The sequence below is a fragment of the Phyllostomus hastatus genome, unplaced genomic scaffold, assembly GCF_019186645.2.
Source record: "Phyllostomus hastatus isolate PE091 unplaced genomic scaffold, TTU_PhHast_1.1 phas_contig_38, whole genome shotgun sequence".
Taxonomy (NCBI): Eukaryota; Metazoa; Chordata; class Mammalia; order Chiroptera; family Phyllostomidae; genus Phyllostomus; species Phyllostomus hastatus.
In genome coordinates this window covers 11030349-11056579 of record NW_025333869.1, presented here as the reverse complement: position 1 = coordinate 11056579, position 26231 = coordinate 11030349, and the positions used below count along the sequence as shown (strand labels likewise).

Genomic DNA, 26231 nt, shown 5'->3' with positions numbered 1-26231 from the left:
ACCATTGATCTTATCTAGCCTGCTGGAAAGACCTTTCCCATCTTCCTCCTACCCCGCTTCCTTTCCCTTCTCTTGTATGCCTGGGAAGCAACATGCTCTTCTGTTCCTTTTAACTCAGCCCTGCTGGGCTAGTGCTGCCGTGGTGACTGTGGATAAGAGCTGCCTCTCTCTGCCATAAGGTGCTCCATTTCTGCTGTTAATTTCCATGGTTCCTTCTTCACTGAAAGTTTTCTTTGTGTTGCTCTTCATTCTTTATCCGCCCCACTCCCATAACTCATTTCTGATCCTAATTCTGCTCTCTTGTGTGTGTGCTGTCCCTCTGTCCTCCCGTGATGGATGTATACTCACTGTCTGTCCTCTGCTTGGCAGGGCATCACCACTGGCATAAGTAGACCTCACAGAATCTGTTCTATTATTGTCTGTCTGGTTGTGGGATGGTGTGTGGGTTTGGTGGAATGTGTCAGAGGACAGTACCTCTGTCTGGTGTTCTTCCTCACACCTACCTCACAGCCACATGCCATATGCCTGTATAGGCTGTATAGGCTTTTGGGGTTTGCCCCAAATAATGTCACTATGGACATAGATGACAGTAACAACACTCATGCTGGTTGCCAAGGCTGGGTGTGTTTCTGTGTTCTCCTTGCCGTGCTTTGAGGGGGTTCACCCCAGTCTTTTCTGTCTGCACTGAGACAGCATAGATCTGAATGTCAGTATCCACACTGGGCCATTATTTAGGGGAGAGGGTGATAAGGGGGCCTTTTAGAGGTCATTCCCCAGAACTGTCATGAAACATGGATCTAAAGGAGCCAGTGCTTACAAGACCACCCAAGGGAGGTGAGAGATGAGTCAGATTTGGGGCAGTATGAGTGGAGTAAATGCCCCATGGTGACCTTGATTTGCAGTGACTATGGAATATTTTTGGTGGCAAGAAGACCATGCTGTGAGAGGCTTCCCAAAACAGCCTCAGACTCAGGGTCCCAGGAATTCAGGATTTGTTCCACTCTTTCCCTGAGCCCCAGAGTCTTAAAAATGCATAGCAGTTCCTTCATTGATCTCCCAGTCTCTTGCAGCAACACCAGTCCCTGATCTTTGTATAGTGTGGTAGGAGATGAGCCAACAATGTAAAGCCCAAGGGTCTCACTCTGGGCAGCTTTCTGGAACCCTGGAGTTTTGGAAGGACAGGGGCACACATCAAGGGTGTGTCCCAGGAGGATGGCAGCAAATGCCTTCCATCTGCTTTCTGGACCACAAAGCTCTATGTAGGCAGGCTTACAGACAGGGTCTGGTAGACTTGGGTCTACACCTTCCCTCACCCATGGCACAGTCCGCACTTGCTCCTAGCAGACTAGGGAGTCCTGACTGTATTATGCCTTCCTATTGCTCACCTCACCCAAAGACAATAGATCCAGCCTCTGCTTTGAGAGCCTTTGGGACACTTCTGTGAGCTGGAAATGACCTTCTCTAGTGAGACCCCTACCCACCCCTTTACTCCTGGGCAGCCCTGGGCTCCTCCCTGCCAGGACCTGAGAGGGATTCACTGGTCTTCCCCACTGGACCCCAACCACAGGCTGCTAACTATCTGTAGCTCTCAGGCCAGGACACAGCATCAGAGAAGTAGGGGCAGCTCCACCCCACCTTAGTTTCCTTTTGTCACCTATCTTTACCTCTGTTGTCAAAGCCTGCCCTGAGCCAGACACAGGGCACCAATCCTGAGAGACTAGACCAGTGCTCGATAGCTCCTTGCAGAGAGGGTAGAAGACATGGGAACTGGGGAGGACCCCCTCCTAGGTAGCTGGCCCTCATAGGTACAGGTAGAGGCAGCCATAGAGGCAAGCAGGAGATGCTGGACAGGGCAAGTGTCTGAGCTGGGCTGTTTCTAGGCATAGAGCATCTGGGCTACACAGGCCCAGTAGGCAGAAGTGGCCTTTCTGAGCCCTTGTCCCAGCAAAGGGTCTGATGGAAAGGACACTGGGCTGGGAGCTGGAAAGTCTGGGTTCTAACTCTATTAGGGGCCCTATATGCTGTTACCTAGAGCTAGTCTTCTGGTCTCTCTGGATCTCAGTTTCAGCATCTGCAAGTTCCTGGGCTAGGCTGCTGGCTGAGGTAGCAGGCTCTTATTACTGTGAGCTCCACTTGAGTCTATGACGGGGTGGGCTGGGTATCCTGTGTCCTCCAGCCCTGACTGGCCAGGGTGAGTGGACATCCATAATGCTTTTGATACATCCTGCCCTGCAGTCTGGTCCAGGCTGGAAGGCACTGAACCCAAGTAGCTCTGGGGACCCTTCTGGCTCTTATACAGGATTTGCTCAAAACTGAGTTTCAAGCACCTATGATGTGCCAGATCCTGGGAGTCTAAGGGAAGGTCACCAGGTCTCCTTCAATAGGCTGGGGCAGAAGACTAGTGGTCCTCCTGCAGCTCCACTCCCAGCTCCCTCAAGCCAGAACCCCCCTGTCTGCAGGTGATACACCGGCCACATGGCCTTGTTGCTGTGTTTCTCACCCCCTCACCCTCATTTGCCTGTTTGTAGCTGAGAGGTAGCCTTCATTCCTCTGCTACGGCTGTCATAGCTTTGGTGGCTTCCTGTTTGGATCCGAAGGTGTGAGGAGGACAAGGGATCAACCCTGAGGGAGACTTTGGGTCCTGAATTGCCTGTCCTCACATAACCTTAAATTCAGGGCCTGCTCAGGGAGGTAGAAATTACTCCAAGAAGATGTGTTCTGCCTCCTCTCTTTTTAAAGGAGATCCACCACCTGGGGTGGGTTATGTCTTCAGGTCAGTGTCTTCAGCAAGCATGAGGAGGGGTGTTGGCTGAAGGGACCTGAGCCTCGTGACCCCCTGTGAGAGGAATCACTGTCTAATTGTGGCTATCCTGACTACTGAGGGCCTAGCCAACCTCTTGTCCCAGGCTCTCAGATGGCAGTGGGTAAAGGGAATGGTGGGTTCAGACAAGTAGGGGCCACCATGGGTGAAAGGGATGCCAGGGGATGAAATGTGGGGGGAGTGTAAGGGGTTGGGAGCAGGGTTTTAGCTTAGCTGTCACCCACAGCCTCTTTCTGCATTGCAGAAGCCTTCCTGTTAAAGACCTTGCCGTAGACAGCGCCTCTCCTGTGTATCAGGCTGTGATTAAGAACCAGAACAAGCCAGAAGATGAGGCTGATGAGTGGGCCCGCCGCTCCTCCAACCTTCAGTCTCGCTCTTTCCGCATCCTGGCCCAGATGACAGGGACAGAATACAGTAAGTGAGGGCTGTGGGGGGGGGGGGGGCCGGTGCAAAAAGGAGAGATGCTGAGGGGCCATGAGAATTCTGGGCCCTACTCCACAGTCCCACAGAGGCCAGGGAGTCAAGCCCCTCCTCCCACTTTTTGAAGATGAGCTGGCCTTGATAGATAAATAGTGGCTGCTGAGCCCCTTCGGAGCCCTGGGGCAGGCAAATGGTATCAAGGTTCTGCTCAGCTCCCTGACCACATAGTGGGCAGCAGGCTTGCCATGGTGCTTCTGGGCAAAATTACTGCCCAGAGCTGGGATAAGAGGACCTCACAGGCCACACCTCTGACCACTCCCATCCACTTACACCATTTCCTCTCATATTCCCTTTCTCCTCCTGCCCTCTGCCCAGCACACAGCCTTTTCCTTCCTAGTTTAGGCTAGGGAGCAGTCATTGGTGGGGAATCAGTGCCCACAGAGTTCTAGTGGATTTTCTTCTGTATGTTCCCTGTTACTCCTCCTGACCAGCAACTTTCTATCCACAGTGCAAGACCCTGATGAAGAAGCTTTGCGAAGGTCAAGGTAAGTGTTTGGACTAAGACACTGTGACCTTGCCCTTCCTAATCCCATCCCTCCCCTGCTAGCCCCCAGGTCACATGATTTATGGGAGGAATCCTGCAAGTTTGTGTATTTGGAAACTCTTGGCCCCTAAGGGGCTCCAGCAGATGCTGGCTTGAGGGGCATTTGTTGTGGGTCAGTGAGGTGGGTGACTGGAGTTGAGTCCCTAAATCCTGGACACAGGCTGCCAGAGTGAGGACTCTAGGCTCTCCTGGCTCTGTCTGTGGGCAGGGGGCAGGGCTGCTTTGGCCTTCACCGGGCTGTTGAGAATGAGGGCATCTCTCCCTGTGAGGGCACTGAGCCAGCTGCCTTGCCTGCCCACCTTGTGAATCTGGAATATAGGCATTGGGAAGCAGGTGCCTACAGGGCTCTGTTGGTCGTGGGCACCTGACCCCTGGACTTACCTGTTGAGGTATTAGTTCCGTATATTACTCAGAGCATGACAGCTGCTGTAAGGAAGGACAAACCCTGGGCACGAGGAGGGGTTTGTACAGGGCTAGGCATCTCAAGGTCAAGGTATAGTGTTTAAAACACTGGCAGGCCTGAGGCCACAGCCACTAACATACTACCTGTGGCTTGTCAAATGTTTATGGAACAGGGCATGAGGGGGCATGCTGCCCTGGAACCCAATGGAACCCACTAGGGTCTTCCATGTGGAGGCATGGAGTCAAGTGTGATTGTGCTATACTTTGGAGGCAAATGTCATCTGCATGTTCTTCCTGGAAGAATCTGCCTTGGGTCAGTGCATCCTGTGGTGAACTCTGTGTGAGGCTGGGGCTCAGAGGCACTCTTCCACCCTGGGCCAGGCTTTCTGTACTTGCTAACCTGTGTGTCATGGCCATAGGACTGTCATAGGACAGAGTTCAGAGAGCAGAACTCTGGGGCAGCTGGAGCTGACGTGGATTTCCTTTTTGAACCTGTATTTTTGCCAATCCAAATTGCTTCCACTCTTTGGCTGGGGTTTTCAAGCCTAAAGTGTGGTCCCCCCAGGCCTGCTAACAATGGCATGCAGTTCCAGTAACAGTTCTCAACCTGCCACTGCCTGTAATGTGTCCATATGCACCTGAAATGAGATGATGTTTGACTTAGCTCAGAAGTTAGTATCTAGCTCTTTTAAGTGTGACTAAACTGTCAGCTTTCCCCCTCCTATACTCCACTGCTTCTGTGTGTTGTTTCTATGTTTGTCCTACCTCCCCTGTGAGGCCACCCCATTGGTGCTCCTGTGAGCAAAGATTTGATAGAGGGGCTTTACAGCATGTACCCCACAGCAAACAGCTTCACAGTCCCAGGTTCCATCCAATAAGAAGCCAGCAGGGGCATTTTCTCTCCCTCTCATGAGGCAACCCTGCTTTTCTGGCCCCTGCCACCTCCTAGATGTACTTCTGGCGACTGTCTGTTTTTCTGGTAGGTTACTCTAAGCTTGCCCCTTGTTAACTGGACACTGTCTACAGGCAGGAGGGTACTGGTGGAGGTAGATAACAGGTAATAGGAGATAGATATTTTTTATATTTCTTCTGGAGTATTTTTAGGCACTGAAAAGTTATTGGGTGAGGCAACATGGAAGGCAGTATTTAGGGTAGTCCCCAGGCCTTGTAATTGGCCTCCCCCTTCCTGGCTTCCAGATGTATCTCTTGGGGCTTATTCTGCCTGGTCCTATAAATAAGTGGGGAGGTTAGTACTTGCCTCTAGGCCCTACCCCATATGAGTTTGGTTCAGTCCCAGAAGAAGGCAGAGGGGCTTAGGATCTTGAAAACTCTGTTGTAGGTCTTAGAGCCTCTCCCCTGGCTACTGTAGGGTTTTCTAGGGAAATGTGGAAGGAGGGCCAAAGAGGAGGCTCCAGCTTGCTTTCTTCCTCTGTCCCAGGCTTCCACCCAAGAAAGCAGCTTCCCCCACAGGTGCTGTGCCATTATCAGCCCCTTCCCCTGGGGTCTTCAGCCATGCAATGAAGGTTCTGGGGTGCCCAGCAAAGATTCTGCCCAGAACTGGAAGGGTATAGGCTTTCTGCTCTTCTCCCTTATCTTGACTTTAATTTCTAGGGGCTTGTCCTCATAGCCTCCCCCAAAATGCCCATCCTCTCCATGGCCACAGGAAGAGGGTAGGCATTTTCATTTCATAAAATCTTAAGCAGCCTGTGACCTGGGGCATGGGGTACAGTAGCTGCAGTGGTTCAACTGTGTGATTAAAGCCTCAACTAGTGACTGTGGCTGTTGGTCACAGGTCGGCGGGGGTGGGGGGTGGGTCCTGCACTCACGCAAGTGGCCATCTGAGTAGAAGTGAGCATGCTTGTCCCCACCTGGGGTCCAGGCTGGTCAGGGGTCTTTCTCCCCAAGGGGGCTGAGCCCCACTTCAATCTGTTCCCACTAGGTGTGTTGGAAGCTACACCCCTAGTCTCTGGTGACCCATCTTATTGGCTGAGGGCAGCCACAGCCTCCTATTTCTCCTCCTAATTTAGCCATGCTCACAACAAGGGATCTAAGAGTCTCTCCTGAAGGCTGAGTTTCCTCAGAAGGGCTTCCCACTTCCAAGTAGCTTACTCTGGCAGAGCCTGAGTTTGCCAGATGCTGGGGGCCTGGCAGCTGACACAGGCTTGTACATGCACAGAGTGCTTTCTACTTCCTGTTGCTGTGTGGTGGGAAAGCTGGCAGGAATACCCATGAGTGACAGCAAGATTTCTGTACCAGGCAGCAGCACTGATGGCTCTGGGCAAGTATAAGTCTGCATGTCAGGACCCTGCATACTCTCCCTTCACCTGTCACTCCTAGGTCACTCCTTCACCTGTCACTCCAACCCTCCCACAGAGTCTCACAGCAGCTCACAACCCTGCTTTCCCTCCATGCCCTTCAGAGGGCCCTGGCTTTGTACCCTCTGACACTCTGACAGTGCCTCTGGTAACTGGTATCAGGTAGCTTCCCCCCGATACTCCAGTGCTCACCTGCTGGCCATTGCAAGGCAGAGTCTAATCTCCAAGGACCCTATCTTTACAGGTGAGGCAGGGCAGGCCCCTGAACAGCTCAGATGTCAGCTGTGGGTTTCTCCCCCATCCCAGGAAAGACCCAGCACCTTAGCAAACTGCCCAGGTAGGCTTAAACACTAGCCTGGTGACAGCTTCCACACGGGACCGCTGTAGTGGGTGCTAGTAATGTTGTGGCTCCCAGCCTCCTCTGAAATTGCAGAGCACAAATAGTGCCTCCCTCCTAAAGCAGAGCCTCTAATCTCAGAGAAGACACTATAGCTTCCCTCTGACTTTGGAAAGGCAATCTGGGGCCCTGATGGCTTGGAAGGTCAGGCCCATGTTGAGCAACCCTGATGGGGCTGGGAGTAGGAATAAGCCTAGCTTCATCAAAGGCAGGGCTTGAACCTGTGAGGCACCTGGATCCCACTTGGTGTAACCATCCCAGAGGACCCCAACATGTAGCCCAGACATCCCCTGGCCCCCACCTTGTGGCACCACTATCTATAAGTACAATCTCCATGTTTACCTGATGCTCACCTAGATAAAGAACCTTCATCCCCCTGAGTCCCCAAGAGTTAAGGAACAAAGTTGATTTCAGCGACAAGTTCATAGATGAGTTGAAGGTGAGGGTTGATTGCACATCCCTCCACAAACATCATAACTCCACCACCCCTACATATCCCTTTTCCATTGTGCAACCATACAAGGCTCTTTTTCCTCTCCTTACCTGCCCCCTTCCAACACAGCAGGGACTCACTGGTTCCTCCCTCCTCCTCTACCGTGTCCTGTTCTCTCCCTGGCACATTCAGCTCTGTCCCCACTAACTGGGGTGATTCTCACGGTGCCACCTGGCTCAGGGCCCTCCATCAAAGGGAACCCTCATGAGGAGCAGTCGGCAGCTATCTGTAGTAAAAGTTACTTGTGTTTTGTGGATGTATTTGTCCTCTGCAAGCCTAGCAAGTTTGAAAACCACAACTGGAGAGACCAGGAGAGTCCTAAATGTCCCCTGAGCAGCCCTTGTAGGCATCCCAGGGTCTCTTTCCCTTTCTTCCTCTCTTCCCTTCTCTCCTCTTCCTTCTCCTCACTCTTCTCTCAGGCTGGCTGTGAATTACCAGACAGCTCCAAGCAGAACAGGCTCACTAGACTCAAGATGCCTCAGAACTGTCCCTGCCCTGTCGCTGAGCACCGATGACAAAGGCTGCAGGCCTGGCTGAACAAAGTGGCTGTGGCTGTGGCTGTGTCTGTGTCCTGGGAGGTCTCTCTGGGATGTTTTTCAGTGCTGTCAGTATGGCCGTGTGGCCCTGCCCCAGGGCCCCTGCTCATGCTGTCTCTGACCCTTCTCCCTGACCTCAGAGAGGCTGGCACTCAGATCATGGCTCTGATGCTCAGTTTCCAGGTGGCTTTATCCCACTCATGATGTCTCTGGGCCTTGGCTTCCTCTTGGTAATAGGAAAGTCTGGATAGAACTAGTGGTTTTAAAATATGTTAGCAATGGGCCCCATTTGTCAAACAAATCTTAAAGAGACCTGATATTCAGGACTGAAGATAGGCGGGGCATCCACCAGGTAATGCTGATATGGGAACATGGCCAGATATTATTGTAAATGTGGGGACACGGGACTGTTACTGTGGAAAAATGTAAAACAGCTCTGCCCCATCCTCTGATTTTTAAAGACTTAAAGCTGATATTTCTAATTTTTATATGCTGGCAATTCATTTATTAAATCATTTTGAGATCATTGCAGATTGGTATGCATGCAGTTATAAGAAATAATACAGAGACTACCCTTTCTCCCGAACAGTAATGTCTTGCAAAACTACCGTACAATAGCAAAATTAGGGTGTTGACACTGATATAGTCAAATACAGAATATTTCTATCACCTGAGCATTCCAAGTTGCCCTTTTATAACCACACCCACCTCCCTAATGGCACATTCTCCCTAACTTACAGCATTCAATGTTACCTTCTCTACATTTCTATAATTTTGTCATTTCAAGAATGTTGTGTAAATAGGATCATCAAGCCTCTGATCTTGTGGGATTGGATTTTTTAGTCCACTAAATTCACTGGCAATTTACCCAAATTCTTGAGTATACCATTGGTTCATTTGTGTGTTTTTATTGCTGAGTAGTATTTAATGGACTAGATGTAGCAATTAATTTTTAAAATGAGTTTTAAGCACTTTCCCGGTTAAATACTTGGCATTTGTGGCTTGATGTGGCCCCTGGGCCACTGATGGATACCTCTGATTTGAAGGATATTAGAGGCCCCTTCAGCCTGGGATAGGGAGTGTCCAGGAGTCTGGTGTCTGTGTCACTGGCCTTCTCTAGGCACATTCTCTCCTCCATTTCTTTGTTTCTGGCTGCTCCTTGCCTGCTTTGTCTTGTGTCCTCAGTAGAGCAGGCTGTGTGTTGAGCTCCAGAAACTCTGCTGGTAGGAAGTGGCAGGAAGTCCTGGCTGTTTCTGTGTGTGCCAGCGGCCTCATGAGTATGTGTGTATAGATGTGTGCCTGGCCGTGCTCAGGCCTAGAAGGGCAGGGGCAGCTGGTGGTGTTGGAAGGATTCTCTCTGAGGACAGAAAAAGGTTGGCAGAGACTGGGGCAGCATAGAGAGGTGACAGATCTGTTCACCAAGCTTCATCATGGGGACAGGTGTTTCTCCTTCTTTATACTCAGCTAGGGGACAGAGACTATGCAAAGCCCACCTGCCTACGTGGTTCATCCCCAAGAACCCACAGCCAAAGCAGCCCTACCCAGCCCTAACCACACAGGCCAGGGAGAACCCAGAGGCTACCCTTTGCCAAGCCTGTCCTCAGGACCTCTAGCCAGGCCCTTCGCCAGGGATGCCCAGTCACTCAAGTCAGGGACTTTAGTCCCTCCATCCTGGTCCTTGGGACTCTGGTCTTGCCCCAAACCAGGCCTGACGGTCTGGAAAGTGCCCAATGGAGGGCAACGCCTCTCCATGCCAAATTCCCCCTCCCATACCCCTGCCCCAGCTATTAGACAGGGGAATGGTGGACATGTCCCCTAACCCCTTTCTTTCTCTCTCTCTCTCTCTCTTTCTTTCTCTCTTCTCTCTGTTTCTTTCTGTCTCTCCCTCGCTGTCTCTCTGTCTGTCTGTCTGTCTCTCTCTCTCTCTGTGCCACAGGGAAAGGTTTGAAACGGAACGTAACGGCCCACGTTTTGCCAAATTGCGCAACTGGCACCATGGCCTTTCAGCCCAAATCCTTAACGTTAAAAGCTAAAAGACTATCTGCAGTCCCCCTACAATTTGCTCCCTTCTTCCCGCTCGCAGATCTGGCATGTGAGCCCCATGGAGATGCTTGAGAATGTAGAGCTGTGTTGGGGCACCATTAATAGTCAAGTGCTGCAGTCCTGCCCTCTGCCCATCCCATGCAGCACTGTACCCATTCGCCCCCACCCTTCAGTACAACCCTCACCACCCCCTAAACTGCCCAAGCCTTTGCTCCCCTGCCCAGGGCCTTAACTGTAGTTCAGAGAGAATGTGATGGGGTTTGCTGGCATAACACCCCAGAACCAGCGGAAACAGAATGTGCCACTGGTCGATTTCCTACCAAACTCAGCTCCTGGGAGAGGCAGCCCTGCCTACTGCCATCTTGGAAAGAGTCTCCCCATAGATCAGGGTCCTGGGAAAGGGCCAACTCCCTGTCCTCACTCACTCCCTTGCTGCCCTCTGGAGCCTGGCAGCCCAGAGCAGGGCTCTCTGTGGAGGAGATAGAAGACCTAGGGTAGGTGAGGCAGAGGTGGAGATTGGGGTGCGAGCTCTCTCCCCTGTGCTGTGTGTGCTAGCTCCCTAGTCCTCTCTCCTGTACATATATGCATGCTTGTTCTGAAATAAAGAGGATTTGAAATGAACCAAATCAGCCTCAGTCATGCTGTGCCTGTGTGCATACCATCCAAGATGAGCATGTCTGAGATGGAAAAGACAGGCACCTCAGAGGAGGGGCAGGGACCCAGTACAGCTCTGCCCTCCACTGATTTCCCACCTTGAGGTCCCTGTCTAGGCTGCAAGCTCAGGCTGGCAAATGGTGGGTAGGAATCTCTGCTGTGCCAGGTGGGAAGCCTTAGCCTCCCATGGGGCGGTGTGTATCAGTGGGTACCCAAATGCCCGCTGCCTCTGCTCTCACACCCAGCTGCAATCAGGAGGCTGAGCTATCCATCCCTCCCCATCAGAAAGCAAGCCTCAAGCTCCCCTCCCAGGAAGGCACTACTCATGCTCAGCTGTGCTCCAGGCCATTGGAGAAGGGGCTTAGAAAGGCACACCTGTGTTAAGGAATAGGTCACAGGAGCTGCTGGGAGTTCTCGCTGGGCCAGGGCCATGGCTCGGGGAGAAGAGGTGGAAGATGTGCCTAATAGAGTCTTGCTCAGGTGGCTAGAAGGTGGAGGAGACCTCCAGCTGGATCTCGATTCTGGCCTCCACCCACCTGTGGCCATTTCCTAGTCCTGAGCATTTAGGAAGAGCCAGGCTGGGCAGGCTCATGTCCTCCTCACACTCCTGTCTATCCATCAGCCTGGTCCCTGATTGTAGAAACCACTGGCTGAGAACAGGAGACCAACTGCACTTAGCAAATAAAGGCAGATGCCGAGGCCCATCCTTCAGGTCTCCCCTGACACCCCTGTGACTAGACTGGGCCAGAGCGTTGCTCCCACTCCTGCTGCCTGGGCACACATTTCCTTTCTGTCTCTAGGGAGCTTGGCAATCCCATCTGGAACAGCTGGTCAGGGAGACTGCTCTATCCAGTCCACCATCCTGAGATACTCTCCAAAGTCCCCTGGCAGCCTGTTCCATTTTGGTCCCCATTTCTTCCTGTCTCTAGCAGTCTGACTCCAGGGTTAGGCTAGGGCAAGGCACAGCAAGCTTGCTGATGGATCAACAGAGGAGATAAGGGTATGTGTTCCTGTCTACATCTAGGCATTCTGGAGCATACCCATATTTGGCCAAGCTTTCATTGAGGAATTTGAATGCCCAACGATGGGTTGTGGGGCTGGGGGCTGCCAGGCACAGAGAGGTCCCGGGCAGTGGGTGTCCCGAGGCTAACAGGACCTGAGTCAATCAGTCAGAACTGTTGGCATCCAAGTTCCCTGTCCCCAATCCTCCGGCTGGCTGCCGAAGCCCTCTTGAAGCTCTGGAAGGCTCTCATTTGTTTTCCAGCCTGCCTGGTGCCTCCCAGTGACCCCAGGCCTCTGCATGCAGCTCTCCAGAGCAAACAGGAAAGATATCCTCATTCAGCATCCTGTGTCCATGGAGCTGATGTGGCTGCGACTGACCATGATGCAAGGTTGCTCATGTGAGGTCCAGAGACAAGGAGTGGCCCTCCAACTGGAGGGTCAGAGAAGGCTTCCTGGAAGAAGGCATTTGTGTGTCTGATCCTCAAGAACAGTTAGGATTGGGGTAGGAGTGATTAGGGAAGGCTGGACAGACTCTAAGCAGAGGAAGCAGAGGTGCTGATGAGAAGGGTGTCCCAGGGGTGAAACCTGAGTTAATCATTTTGGCTGGAATGGAGGGAATACAGAGGATATTTTGGTTAGTAATGGTCCAAAGTGAGAATGCCATGTTATGGGACTTTGACTGTATTCTGCAGGCAATGTGGAATAGTAAAGGTTGCAGGCCACCATTCACATGGCAGCCTGTGATGATTGCTGTGCAATGTGCCTAAGGGGTGTCATTCTCATAGACTACAGTGTCAACAGGGCCCCTGGAGTTGCAGCCTGACTGCAAAGCGACCTAGTCAGGGCTGCCCTGAATAATAGTCAGTGACCAGGCTGCAAGATGCAATGCCAACGAGGTGGGTGGCAGCATGAACAGTTTAAAGACCAACCACCTGACTGGTGTTCTGTCATCATCTGATTGACAGAAAAGTTCATGTTACATTCTCTTAGCTAATACAAATAGCATCATCACCCCAATAATAAAACCCTCCCCCAGCACCATCAATCACAACACCTCCATCAATAGTTCCAACCAGAGCCCAATAACCACAAACTCCAAGACCCAGTACCACCACCATACCAGCCCATCCCTTTCATACATAATATCATTGTCATCGGTAAGGGCATCATCCAAAGGCCACCAAAACAACACAGGGTTGGCATGTTCCACCATAAAGTCAACTGGGTGGAAAGACAAGATGAGCTGAAAAGGGGATTGTAGCCAGGCTGTGTTTCTCCTCTGTCCACACCCTCCCCATGGATCCACGAGCAGTTGAATATAGTTGGTTTGCTTTGGTTTTTGCTTAGATATTTAAAGTAAATTGTGACCGAGGCCAGAGGCAGCTATAGCATCCTAAATTGGACTGGAGTGATTTCATGGGTACTGTCTTTAGTACTGAAGCCAGGGTCATGCTTGATCACTGAGACACCCTCCTAGGGGTTTTCTGGGGACCCATGAAACTTTGGGAAACAATTAGCCTGGATGAGACCCTTCAGGATATTCTACTTTGCTTCCCTTACCTTTTTTTTTTGTAGTTCTTTTTTTTAATATATTTTATTGATTATGCTATTACAGTTGTCCCATTTCCCCCCTTCTCTCCGCTCCACCCTGTACCCCCTCTCCCACCCACGTTCCCCCCCTTTAGTTCATGTCCATGTGTCATACTTGTGAGTTCTTTAGCTTCTACATTTCCCGTACTATTCTTGCCCTCCCCCTATCTATTTTCAACCTACATTCTATGCTACTTATTCTCTGTACCTTTTCCCCCCTCTCCTCCTCCCACCCCCCCCTGCTGCTAGCCCTCCATGTGCCCTCCATTTCTGTGGTTCTGTTCTTGTTCTAGTTGTTTACTTAGTTTCTTTTGGTTTTGCTTTAGGTGTGGTTGTTAATAATTGTGAGTTTGCTGTCCTTTTACTATACATGTCTTTTCTTTATCTTCTTTTCTTAGATAAGTCCCTTTAGCATTTCATAAAATAAGGGCTTGGTGATGATGAATTCCTTTAATTTGACTTTATCTGAAAAGCACTTTATCTTCCCTTCCATTCTAAATGAGAGCTTTGCTGGATAGAGCAATCTGGGATGTAGGTCCTTGTCTTTCATGACTTGGAATATTTCTTTCCAGCCCCTTCTTGCCTGTAAGGTCTCTTTGGAGAAATGAGCTGACAGTCTGATGGGAACTCCTTTGTAGGTGACTGTCCCCTTATCTCTTGCTGCTTCTAGGATTCTCTCCTTTGTTTTTACCTTGGCTAATGTAATTATGATGTGCCTTGGTGTGTTTCTTCTTGGGTCCAACTTCTCTGGGGCTCTCTGAGCTTCTTGGATTTGATGGAAGACTGTTCCCTTTGCCAGATTGGGGAAGTTCTCCTTTATTATTTGTTCAAATAACTTTTCCACTTGTTGCTCCTCCCCTTCTGGTACCCCTATAATTCGGATGTTGGAACGTTTAAAGGTGTCCTGGATGCTCTTAAGCTTTTCCTCAATTTTTTGAATTCTTATTTCATCATGCTTTCCTGCTTGGTTGATTCTATCTTCCTTCTGGTCCACTGTATTGTTTTGAGACTCAGATTCCTTCCTTTCACTATTGGCTCTCCTCCGCGTATTTTCCTGCATCTCTTTTATGGTAACCTGCATCCTTTCATCTAAATTGCGCCCAAAGTCAACCAATTCCGTGAGCTTTCTGATCACCAGTGTTTTGAACTGTGCATCTGATAGATTGGCTATTTCTTGGTCGCTCAAAAGGATGAGTCCTGGGGGACTGATCTGTTCTGCTGGAAACATATATCTTTCCCTGTTTCTCCTTTTTTTTTTTTTTTTCGGTCTGGTCGCTCTTGTTACAGTGGGGGGCGGAGCCTTAGGTGTTCACCGGGGCTGGGCACCCCAGTTGCTAGATTGTGATGTTATATGTGGGGGTGGCGGTGGGGGTGGGGGCGGGGGCAACAATGGCGGTAGTTCCGTTCTCCTGGGCTCAGACCCTTCTCTGGGATCCTGGGCTTCGAGCTCTGCACTGGTCCACAATTGCTGCCTCACTGGGTCCCCCAGCCGTAGCTTGCGCACTCAGGGGTCACCGCTGTGGTCTTGCGCCCCAGATGGCTGTCGCACCGATTTTGCGCCAAATTGTCCCCAACCTCCGCGTGCCGCCGCCGACCTGAGGCAGCCCCGTGCCCGCCCGGCTTGTCGTCCCCTACCTGTCTGGATGTACGGGTCTACTTCAACTTCTTGGCTGTCTGACTTCCATTCAGATAAATCCTCTATCAGTTCTGAGTGATATTATATCTGTAAATTATTGTTGTTCTAATCTTGGTTGTGCGAGGAGGTACGGTGCGTCCACCTATTCCTCCATCTTACTGGAAGAGACCTCTGCTTCCCTTACCTTTATTAGGCCCTGGCTGTTTGGTGTCTGTAGACAGTGGTCCTAGATAGGATACCACTCAGCAAGAACCCCAAGCAGCAGGCTGATATGCATGCCTTTTGTCCTGGTCCTGTGGAAGATCATGACTTTTCCTAGGGCCCACCTCACTTCCAGAATCTAGAGTTCATTTGGAGCTATGTCTAGGGAGAACACAAGGTAAGCTGGTCTGACAGGAAACTGGAGAAAAGGGGACAGGCAAAGTCAGCTTTCTATTTGTCTGGCAGAATACTGTCCCTAGCCCAGACATTTTCATCACTCCTGTCCTGGGTGGTGTCCTCAATTTCCAGAAGCCCACTGGAAGCATGTAACACAATCAGGGAGAAATAGATAAAGGAGGCTGGGTGTCCTATGTCAGCCTGGGCTTTTCCAGGCCATACTTGTCCATGCTATGAGGAGGGTCTAGCAGGCAGTTCAGCAATATAGCTTCAGGAACTGCAGCTACTTCTCTGATGCAGCTGCTTCACAGAAATAGCTTCCAGAAGCCAGGCTCTTTCACAGAGGATGGGTCAGTGGCTTCATAGAAAGGCCAGGGCTGGGCACTGCCACAGGCCTGAGAACTGGGCTTTCTGAGGCCTCTTCTCTGAACTAATAAGCTGGGCAAGGGCTGGTAAGGACATGGCTACTGCCCTTGTCCATCGTGGGTGCTTCTTACCCAGTCACAGGGAATAGTAGTCCTTCCCATGGGTCAGTCAACCCATGGCCTTCCCACTCCTCCAGCTCTCTTCTTTCTCAACCCACTCATATTATTTCATGACCTTGTCTGCCACACACCTCACTGGGTGGAGGAGATCAATTCAAAGGTGCTTTGGTAAACAGCTCATGGCCCTCTAGCATTTCTGTGTAGCAAGGTCCCCGAAGCACTTTCCTACTCCAGGTGTGATACATGGACCAGCAGCATCAGCATCACCTGGGAGCTTGTTATAGACACAGACTCTTAGCCCTGCCCAGACCTACTGAACTAGAAGCTGCATTTGAACAAGATACCCAGGCACTTCACCTGCTGCACATTAAACTGAGAAGTGTTGCAGTGAGGTTTTGGCACCTGGTTGGTGTTTTAGCAGACTCAGTCTCAGACTGTTTTAGCAGACCTGGAAGTCATGTTCCTCACCTGTAAAAATGAGGATCTTTATGCCCATCTCCCAGCAAGGTTGAAAGGATCAAATGAAGTAATGCTTATCCAACTGTTTGCATAAAGCCTGGCATATGGTAAGCACTCACAGAGGGAAGATTATTATTCTAATTCTTTTCAATAAGTGTAGTGCCTTTTGTGGGAGAAGATTCTACTTGCCTTACTCTAGGCAGAAGTTTCTTTCTTCCTCCATGAGGCTATACTTGGGGTACTAGGTAAGGCTTCACATCCAAATGTCTCTCAGTCAGATCCTGCTGTCACTACCCATATATTCTAGGAGCTTCAGCAATTGAATTCTCCATCTTCATTCCCTCATCAATTAAACAGAATTGCTAACATCCACATCAGAGGGTGGAAGTGAGGAACTACAGACATGCCTGGCACATAGTACCAGGTTAAGCAAATTGCATCTCAGGGGGACAGCCATCCCCACTTGCAGTGGTTGCAGTATCCTGTTGCTATTGTAGCAGGTAGAAATCTTAATCCAATGACCCAGATAAGATAATGTGCATTTCTTTGCTTTCCTATAATTTAATTTGTATTCTGTGTCCTGTTTCAAAGGTGGCAGAAATCTAATCCCACCATTCCAGGTTCTGATGCTCCTCCCTTGCTTTGGAGTGGTTTGGGGGGAAGAGATGCTTATAGAATAGCAAGGCAGACAGGGTGGGGCATCTGGTACCTGGTCCTTGATCATGGTATACCTGTGCTGGTGTCTGCAGGGATATTCCTATTCTGTCTGATCACACTGGTCTACACTGGCACAACAGTCACCTCTCTTGTTCCCAATTTCAGGGTTTTTCAGATGTGCAGGCACTGAGGGCCATGCCCATGACACTCTTGGGTATATGGGGAATCATCTGTGGCTGCTAGTGCACATGATAGCCTGGGGATCTCTGGGCTGATTTAGATCTGTCTACCCCTTCACCACGGGCATAGGAGACCCTGGGGTCCTGCCATCGCTCTAGGGTTTACTCAGAAAAGGGACACAGCTGCCTCTGTTCTCAAATCCCCTAAGCCATATTGCCCTCTTTTTGGTCTAGATAACCTTCATCTGCCTGGCATGGCAACTTCCATCCATCTTCCAAATGTAGTTAGTGCCTTGAGACTCTCATAGCCCAAAAGCCCAGGCTCTCAGCACTCTAGAACCTAAGCCCTTGACCTTCAAATATCTGACTTTTGCTTTTCTCATCATATCATCTCTTCTCAAAGGCAATGTGTACCTCTGATTAAATGGAGACGGATGGGGAAAAAAAGGAAGATACGATGAGGGTTGATAATTCAATCTACTTTTCCATCACACTGTTTTTTTGTGATACATACTCAAAAAAATAGGAAGTACAAATAGGGGGTGGTTCTTACCAGGCTTGAGAATAATTTTGTTACTGTGATCCTCCTTGTGGTTTGAGCCCTTCCCTCTTGGGGTCCTGGGGGTTGGGGCTCTTTTCCTGAAGCTGGGCGATGACTTCTGGAAGATCCTGCTCTGTTTACAGTGTGAATGCTGCCTTCCACCCAGCCTGCCTCTGCTGTAGCCACCACTGCCATGCAGAGGGGCCCCCTTGACCTGTTGTCTTTCTTGGCCCCACCTCATCAGCACCCCTATTGAGCATGTTCCAGTGTGCACCAGCCAGGCCACCACCTTGCTGCTGCCTGCTTCTGCCCAGCTGCCTGCTTCTGCCCAGCCGCCTGCTGCTGCCTCTCCCAGCACAGCCTCACCACCCCTGGCTGCAACCACTGCCCATGCTACCACCGCCTCTGCCACGGCCCTTGCTTCAAGCCGTGCAGGAAGTCCAAGGTAACTGCCCCACAGGTGCTGGCCCTGGCCATGGGGAAGGGAGGCAGGAAAGGCCTCACCCTGGGTCTATCTGTAGACAGCTGTGCCTGGTCCTTAGAAAGGCCTAGCCAAGGTGGTTAGGAGCTCAAGGCCCCAAGGAAGCCAAGGCTAGCACTGCTTGCTGCAGCAAGTGAAGGGGAGTGTACAGTCTGGCTGAGGACAGATTATGCTCTAGTGAGAGAGATAAAAGTCACACACACACACACACACACACACACACACACACACACACACACGTTAGATAACAAATGGAGACTGTGTGGAAAGTCTGTTCCTGGAACTGGAATTAAGGAGAATGAAAGTTGTCACCATGGGCTGGGGAAGCTGAGGAAGGCTCCATAAAGGAAGGAGCATTGACCTATTCAGAGAAGGCAGGTCAGGTATTTAGCAACTAACTTGCCCTTGTCCCTTAAGCTCTATTCTCTTGATAGAGGAGCATGCTAACTCCAGAGGCAGCTGGTGCAGTGGGTTTTAAATCTCTGCTCCACCACTTACTTTCTATAATCTTCAGAAAGACTAGACTTCTCAGAACCTCAATTTCCTCACCTGTGAAGACGTTTAATGCAACGTCTATTTGATAGAAAAAATGTACATAAAATGGTCTCAGGTATTGCAATTTACTGCTTTCCAAATTGCCTTCCTAGGTACCCAGTGAAGGTGGGGGCAGGGGTGTGGTAAGAGAGGTGTAGAGGTGTAGGCAGGTGTAAGGAGGTGCTGGAGGCAGGCTTGCAGATCACTCTGGAACAGCCAGGCAGTGTAATAGGCCAGGCTGACCCAGCTCTTTCTGGGTTGCATGGAGCTGTCAAATTGGTACTAAGGTCAGAGCCAGATTTCTCAGTTTCCCACACTCCTCTTCCAGGGTTTGGCTGGAAAGAACATGCTCCGTGATGCATAGGTCCCTGGTGCAGCCTCAGGAGAAAGAAGGGTGAGCAGAGTAGCCCACAGGCTTGTGGGCTCCAGCCCTTCCCCTGGGGCTGTACAGTGACCCAGGTAGTGTAGTGCCCAGCCTTTCCCCAGCCCAACTCACCCTTCCAGGCTGAGCCCACTCCAGCCTATGGGGCTTGTTCTATCCCAGCTTCCAGGGACACTTAATAAGTGCTTCCCCTCTGCATACCAGAATTGCTTCAGGTAAGGGCACAAAGAAGAAACTTACAGGAGGGTAAAAAATGTCCCTGTTGCTGAGTGGGAAGACACCTCCCCAGTTTGGATTGGGGAGCTCTAGATGCTGGGGCTCTGCTCAATGGCAGGATTCAGCAGCGCACTCTGGGCCTCTGTCTCTTAGGGCCCTCAGGACTCCCTCAACAGGGCAGACCTTCCTTTACTTTGTCTTGTAAAGAGCCTGGGTGGAGGTTGCACAGGGACCTGGAGTGCTCCTAGCTTCAGGCTAGAGCAGAAGGCATCAGGAGACTACACTCTGGGCCCACTTCCCTTCCCTTCCTGCACAAGGGGTGGGATGAATGGAGAGGGAACAAGTGGGAGGCAAAGGACCAGCCCTTCACTGGAACATGGCTTCAAATTCTTGCTGGATATCTTAAACCTTGGCTTCCTCCCACAACAGCAATCCATGACACAGGACCCATGGTTCCTGGGATGCTAGGAAAGAATCCCCCACTGGTGAGAATATCTGATTCAGACCCATTGACTTGGCCTTCTTCCACTACAGTGGAAGCTGGGTACCATATGGATACTGCCTTTTCCTCTTCCATTAAGACCCCAACGGGTCTTAACAGGTTGGTCAGAGACAGGCAGGCAGGCCCAGGGAGGGGAGACAGTGGCCTCACTCAACCATAAATATGGCAATGTGGCAGGGCAAGTCTGTACACCACCCAGGTCTAGGACTATGGCTGTCTGAAGCTCGTTCCACCTCTGCACTGTATGGGGCAGCACCAATCAGAAGCTTGGCAGTGGATTCTTAGCTCAGGACTACTGCCTTCCAGAGTCCTAGAAAGGCAGGTTCTGCCTTATCCTATGACTCTGCCCAGCAAGATGCACAGGCCCTGAGCCTGTGCCAAATAGGCAGAAGGAAGGCAGAAAGCCATTGGCTGGTGAGGGGCAGTACATTTTTAAGAACTCACTTCTCTAGCAACCCATTTCCCCTGGGTGTGGTCACATGGTTGCTGCTAGGATTTGAAAGATGTAGGGAGAGATGAGGGATGTGTTCTGCAAAGTGTTCATTAGTTTTAAGTGGAAAAAGAAAAATGGGGGCAGGATTCACAGACAAATGAAATTGGAAAACACTGGATCAGACAAAGTAAAACAAGCTGCTTAACTCTAGGAGCTCTTGTAGCCTTCAGCTCTCCAAGAAGAGAGGCCAAGTACAGCATTTCCTGAGGGTAATGAACTGGGACACATTCCTCGCCCCCCCTCCACCATCTCTTTGGTCCTGTGATCCCTGGGTCACAAGTAGGAAAAGGCTGCTCTAAGCCTCTTGGCGGCTAACCTAGTGGGAGGAGGGCAAGAATTGTACATGGAAGAGAAGCATGTCTGGAAGTGAGGACGTCTCCTGGCTCTCCATGAGCCCTCCCTGGAGCCCTCTTGCCCAGAAAACTGAGACTTTACTTCTCCCTCAGTAACAACAGAAAGGGGGAGGGGGAGGAGGCCAGGAAGTCTAAGGCTGTGAAGTGCCCCAAAGTCAGAAGGTCGAGGGGGTGGGGCAGCTCTGACTACTGCCATTTCTCTCCTCTGTCCTGCCTCTGTTCCCTCCAGCCCTAGACCTACCCTTGCAGTCTCTTCCCATGGGGGTAAAGGACTTTCTCTGCACCCTCCTGTCCAGCTGGTGGCCTTCCTCCCTCTAAGTTAGTGACACCAGCAATAGGCTATATCTCTCTAGGTGTCTCTGCTGCTTTAACCAAACTCACCAAGACTCAACACCCAAAGGAACAACTTCCTCCCCTCTAAGACCTCATGGTCTTTCCTCACAGCCTCTAGCAGCTGTCCCAGATCATCTCCATCAGGCTTCCTCTCCACAGAGGCTCCTGAAGATTGGAGAGCCAACCTGCATTGGCTGCTAGCACCAGGGCCTGGGTGGGGCCATCCTGGCTGTTAACTCTTCCCCCCTTGGTTCCAGACCACAGGCCTCTGCTCACAGTACCACAAAGGCAACCTCTCCAGCACCTGCTGCACATACATACACTGAAGCCCCAGCTGCCCCTGCACCCAAGCCTCGGGTTGTCACCACTGCCAGCATTCGGCCTTCTGTCTACCAACCAGGTAAGAAGAGAATGGGAGGGGAGATGGTCACACTGGGCATGGGTTCCAAGGGCCAGTTACAAGGCCACATTCCCAGAGGATGATGGTCAGGGAGGCCCTGCTAATGCGATTCAGACCTCCTTCCCCCCAGTTGTGGGCCAGAATCCTATAGAGCCTGCCTTGGGCTCCCGGGAGACAGATGGTCAGTGCCAAGCAGGAATGAAGCCTCCCAGCTCATAGGAAGAGGATGTTCCTGGCTGGGGATTTTCAGGCTCAAGCTGAGGGAAGAGGATATAGAGGGAGGAGCTTGTTCCTCCAGGATTCTGAGTCTGGTTCAAACCAGCAGACAGGTACCTATACAAAAAAATGACATGGGCTTTGGACAGCCTTACTATGTCATGGCGTGATCCTGGGCAAGCTGCTCAGCCTGGCTGGTGTTTGGTTTCCTCAGCTGAGGCAGGATAACTGGAGCCATGGAAAGCATAGGCAAGGCAGCAGAGTGGCCAGCACGGGTCTGACAGCAGCTGAGCTCACTGGCACTGTTCCATCACCCTGGTCCCCATTCCCTTCACTGCCTAGGACCCCCTTGCAGGGAAGAGGGCTCAGCCCCATGACCGCCTTTTCCCTAACCAAAGTTGGGTCTCCTCCCCAGAACCCCAGGGCAATTGTCAGGCTGTCTTGCACTGCTTCCCTTCCCGTACTTATTCCTGCTCAATGAACCTCAGGGCTCCTTAGCAGGTATTTTCCTAGGCTAGGGGAAGGTTCCATGTGCCCAGGTCTATAGGATGTGCCCACAGGAGAGCTCCTGACATCCAGGCCCTGACTGCTGATATTACCATTTATCCCCTGAGTCCCACTGGACTCTGACTCTGAATTCCAGGAGGGCAAGGCTATAGCTACTCAGCAAAGGGAGTGAATAGGAACAAATGAATGAATGAATGCTGGTAAGAATCACAAGTGTCCTCCCACTTGCAATAGAGAGTGGAGAGCAGGGAGAGAAGAGACAGTGAGCTACATGCTCTGGTGGCCGAACACACAGGAATAATGGATTACAAGGGTTCTTAGGGTGATACCCTGGTGCCTATTTAATGCATGGGTCAGATAGGAAATTAAGTGGGTACATTTCATTTAAAGCATTATACTTTCAACATATTTATTTTTATGGCCAACTTGAATTTATGGAAAACATTAACAATTTTCCACTTGTAGTAGTGATATAAACTGTTCTTTCCTCCCTAAATTATTATACACATATCATTTTTACATATGGTAAAACTTGTGAAGTGAGGAAGTTAATGTCTTGTTTGGGAAAGAATGAGGTAGCTAATTCTAAGGAGGCAGGGAGGAGGCTTCTCTGTGTCAGGAAGGAGAGGGAGAGTTAGCCAAGCAGCCATGGGGTAAATAAAGGAAGAGCAAAGTCTGGACTCAGGAGCATGTCTTGTTAGAGAGCATGAAAGATCGCACTGTGGCTGGAGAGCAGGGAAGACAAGACAGGAGTTGAGTCAAGAAGAGCCTTGCTTCAGGAGCTTGACTTGTATGGGGCATAGGAACAGGATCCCCATCAGAGTTTTGTTCACAGAACTCACTGTGACAGCAGCTTTGAGTGTGGGCTGTAAAAGGGGCCTTATCACCAGACAGACTCCCCTGCCAGGGCCTGTTCTGCTATCCAGGGCAAAGTACTTCATCCCCTGGCGGGTTTTGTTCATTTGAAAAATGGGTGTGATACTGTACACACCTTGTGTTCTGGGAATGAAAAGAAGCACCAAGTGCAGAGCTGGGTACGCAGGAGGTGCCGTTCTCTGTGCCTTCAGAGGTGGGGACACAGGGTTCTGAAGCGGCTAGTCCACGGAGAGAGGGAACACTGTAGGGAGGGGGGAAAGGAGTCTGAAGGAGCGGCAGTGGGTGGAGGTGAGGCCCGGGATGGCATCTGTGTGGAAGGCACGCGTAGGGCTCGGGTCCCAGGCGGGTCTTTCTGAGCATCTTCAAAAGCAGGCCCGGGCTTCCGCGCTCACCCTGGTGCAGGGGTCTCCTCCGCAGGCCAGCCAGGGGGCGGCGGGGCTCTGGGGCCCAGTACTGCCTGACCCTCTTCCCTCCTTATAGGCTGTGGCCTAAGCGGTCGAGACACGAAGGAGCCCGGGGCCTCCAAGGCGTTCCCAAGCCGGCAGACGTTAACTCATTCCTGCCGGGAGGGAAGGAGGTGGCCAGCCTCCACCCCATCTTGTGGAGACTCTGGGGCCTGGTACCACCAGGGGGTGGCAGGCAGGCGGCTCCTTGAGAAGCAGGGAACTGAGCCTCCTCTCCTCCTCTCCTCCTCTGCAGACCTGGGGCAGGAGTGTCCCAGCCCTGCCCCGGCCGAAGCTCCCCACAGGGACTCCTTCAAGATGTCGGTGGTGTTAACAGCTCAGATTTTATTGCTAACGGCCAGGGCTGGGCAGCTGCTCCCCGGAGCACCTGGGGCCCGGGAGGGGACTGGGTAGTGGCGTGGAGGCAGGGGCCAGGTCGGTCCGGGGAAGTGGGGCCGACCTGCAATGAGTCAGAAATCACCTTGTTTAATTACACATTCCTGAACCTGCGACTGCGATAGGGGCCTTTTGAACTTGCCAATTAGAGATGAAATATCACCTTTTAATTTGGACAGGCTGAATTCCGTCACGCAGAAATAGCAACAGCCGGAGGCTTGGAGATGGGATACTGGTCTTTCCTGGCATGTCGGGGTGGTGCGGCCAGCCAGCCAGCTGGGCAGCAAGGAGCAGAGGGAAGGGGGCTGGGAAGCTGCTGTAGTTGAGCCTACTCCCTCCAGGAAGGAGGGGACCTGAAGGGGGAGGGGAGCTTCCAGGCTGTGCCTGGAGAAGAGAAGTTCCCCAGCTCTGGATGTGCGAGCCCTACTCAAGGAAGCTGCCAAAGTCAGGTCCAGATTTTGCCCTGCTTTTTGACTGCTGAGACCTTTGTGTTGTGAGAGCTTAGAAAACGGGGTTGGATTAAGGAGGCTAGGAGATGAGGAGGAGGGAAGATTTGGAAGGGGCTTATTTTGTTGCCTCGAGAGTGGTTAAAGGGGGACAGTGGGAGGGAGGCGGGTAGGGGTGGTGGGGTTCTGGTTTTAGTTCCACTTACCTGAGCTTCACTTTAGCCAGGTAGTTGACTAGGTCAGTGACTTTGAGGTAGACACTGAATTTCTCCCAGCCTCAGTTCCTCATCTGTAAAATGGACTTGAAAATGTTATCTGCCTCATCGGATTATAATGAGTGTTATATGAAATAATGCATATAAAGGGCCTGGCATGTAGAAGCAGTCAGTACTTTGTAGCTATTGTCAAATAAAAATTAATTTTCTAGTGGCCTCATTTTAAAGAAAAGTAAAGGGAAGCAGATGAAAATAATTTTATATTTTATTTTTAATTATATTTTATTGATTATGCTATTACAGTTGTCCCAACCCCTTTGCTCCCCCTCTACCCAGCACCCAGCACTCCCTCAGGCAATCTCCACACCATTGTTCATGTCCATGGGTCACACATTTCCTATACTGTGCTTTACAACCCCATGGCTATTCTATAACTACTTATTTGTACTTCTTAATCCCCTCACCTCTTCACCCATTTCCCCACACACTCCTCCCATCTGGCAACCATCAAAACGCTCTCCATCATCCATGATTTTGTCTCTGTTCTTGTTTGCTTAGTTTGTTTTTTAAGTTTCAATTGTTGTTAAATATGTATTTATTGCCATTTCTTTGTTCATAGTTTTGATCTTCTTTTTCTTAAATAAGTCCCTTTAACATTTCATGTAATAATGCCTTGGTGATGATGAACTTCTTTAGCTGTTTCTTGTCTGGGAAGTTCTTTATATGCCCTTCAAATCTAAATGGTAACTTTTCTGGGTAGAGGAATCTTGGCTGTAGGCCCCTGCATTACATGCTTTGAATATTTCTAGCCTATCTCGTCCAGCCTAAAAAGTTTCTTTTGAGAAATCAGCTGACAATCTTATGGGAACTCCCCTGTAGGTAACTAACTTCTTTTCTCTTGCTGCTTTTAAGATTCTCACTTTATCTTTAACCTTTGGTGTTTTAATTATGATGTGTCTTGGAATGGGCCTCTTTGCCTCCATTTTGTTTGGAACTCTCTGTGCTTCCTGGACTTGCAAGTTTCTTTCCTTCATCAAATTAGGGAAATCTCCTTTCATTATTTTTTCAATTAGATTTCCAATTTCTTGCTCTTTCTCTTCTCCTTCTGGCACCCTATGATGTGACTGTTGGAATGCTTGAAGTTATCCCATAGGCTGCTTACACTATCCTCATTTTTTTCTTCTTCTTTTTTTTCTTCTTGTTCTGCTTGATTGTTTTTTGCTTCCTTATGTTCCAAATCATTGATTTGATTCTTGTCTTCATTCACTCTACCGTTGTTTCCCTGTAAACTGGTCTTTATTTCAATTAGTGTATCCTTCATTTCTGACTGGATCTTTTTATGCTATTGCGGTTCTCACTAAGTTCCTTGAGCATCCTTATAACCATTGTTTTGAACTCTGCATCTGATGGATTGCTTATCTCCATTTCGTTTAGTTTTTTTTCTGGAGTTTTGATATGTTCTTTCATTTGGGCCATCTTTCTTTGTCTCCTTATTTTGGCAGCCTCCCTATGTTTGTTTCTGTGTACTAGGTAGAGTTGCTATGACTCCCTGTGTTGGTAGCATGGTCTAATGTGGGAAGTGTCCTGTAGGGTTCAGTGGCACAGCCTCCCCCAAGCTGGGTACCCTTCGTGTGGGCTCAGTACACCCTCCTCTTGTAGTTAAGCCTTGATTTCTCTTAGCAGGCCAATGGGAGGGATTTATCTATTCCAGTCAGCTGCAAGGACTGGCTATGACCACTGACCACCAACCTCTGCCCTTTGTGGAGGATCAGCTGTGCAGAGGCAGAGTGGTAGTGCTCCAACCTGGTCTGTAGCTGTCCACTGGG

The 26231-nt window shown here is 50.5% G+C and overlaps 1 protein-coding gene across 9 annotated transcripts in view; it reads left to right on the top strand.

Annotated features, from left to right (window-relative positions):
• Window positions 1-26231, top strand: part of LDB3 (LIM domain binding 3) — a 65439-nt gene that overhangs the window by 19005 nt on the left and 20203 nt on the right. For 3 of the 9 annotated variants that reach the window (XM_045841783.1, XM_045841780.1, XM_045841778.1), the window contains 4 exons: window positions 3066-3235; window positions 3750-3786; window positions 17857-18057; window positions 21164-21306. In XM_045841783.1, coding sequence (XP_045697739.1) covers window positions 3066-3235; window positions 3750-3786; window positions 17857-18057; window positions 21164-21306 — 551 coding nt within the window. Of the gene's footprint in view, window positions 1-3047; window positions 3236-3749; window positions 3787-9924; window positions 10658-17856; window positions 18058-21163; window positions 21307-26231 lie in introns of those variants that run through there. The other 6 variants (XM_045841781.1, XM_045841782.1, XM_045841784.1 and 3 more) reach the window with 4 other exon arrangements.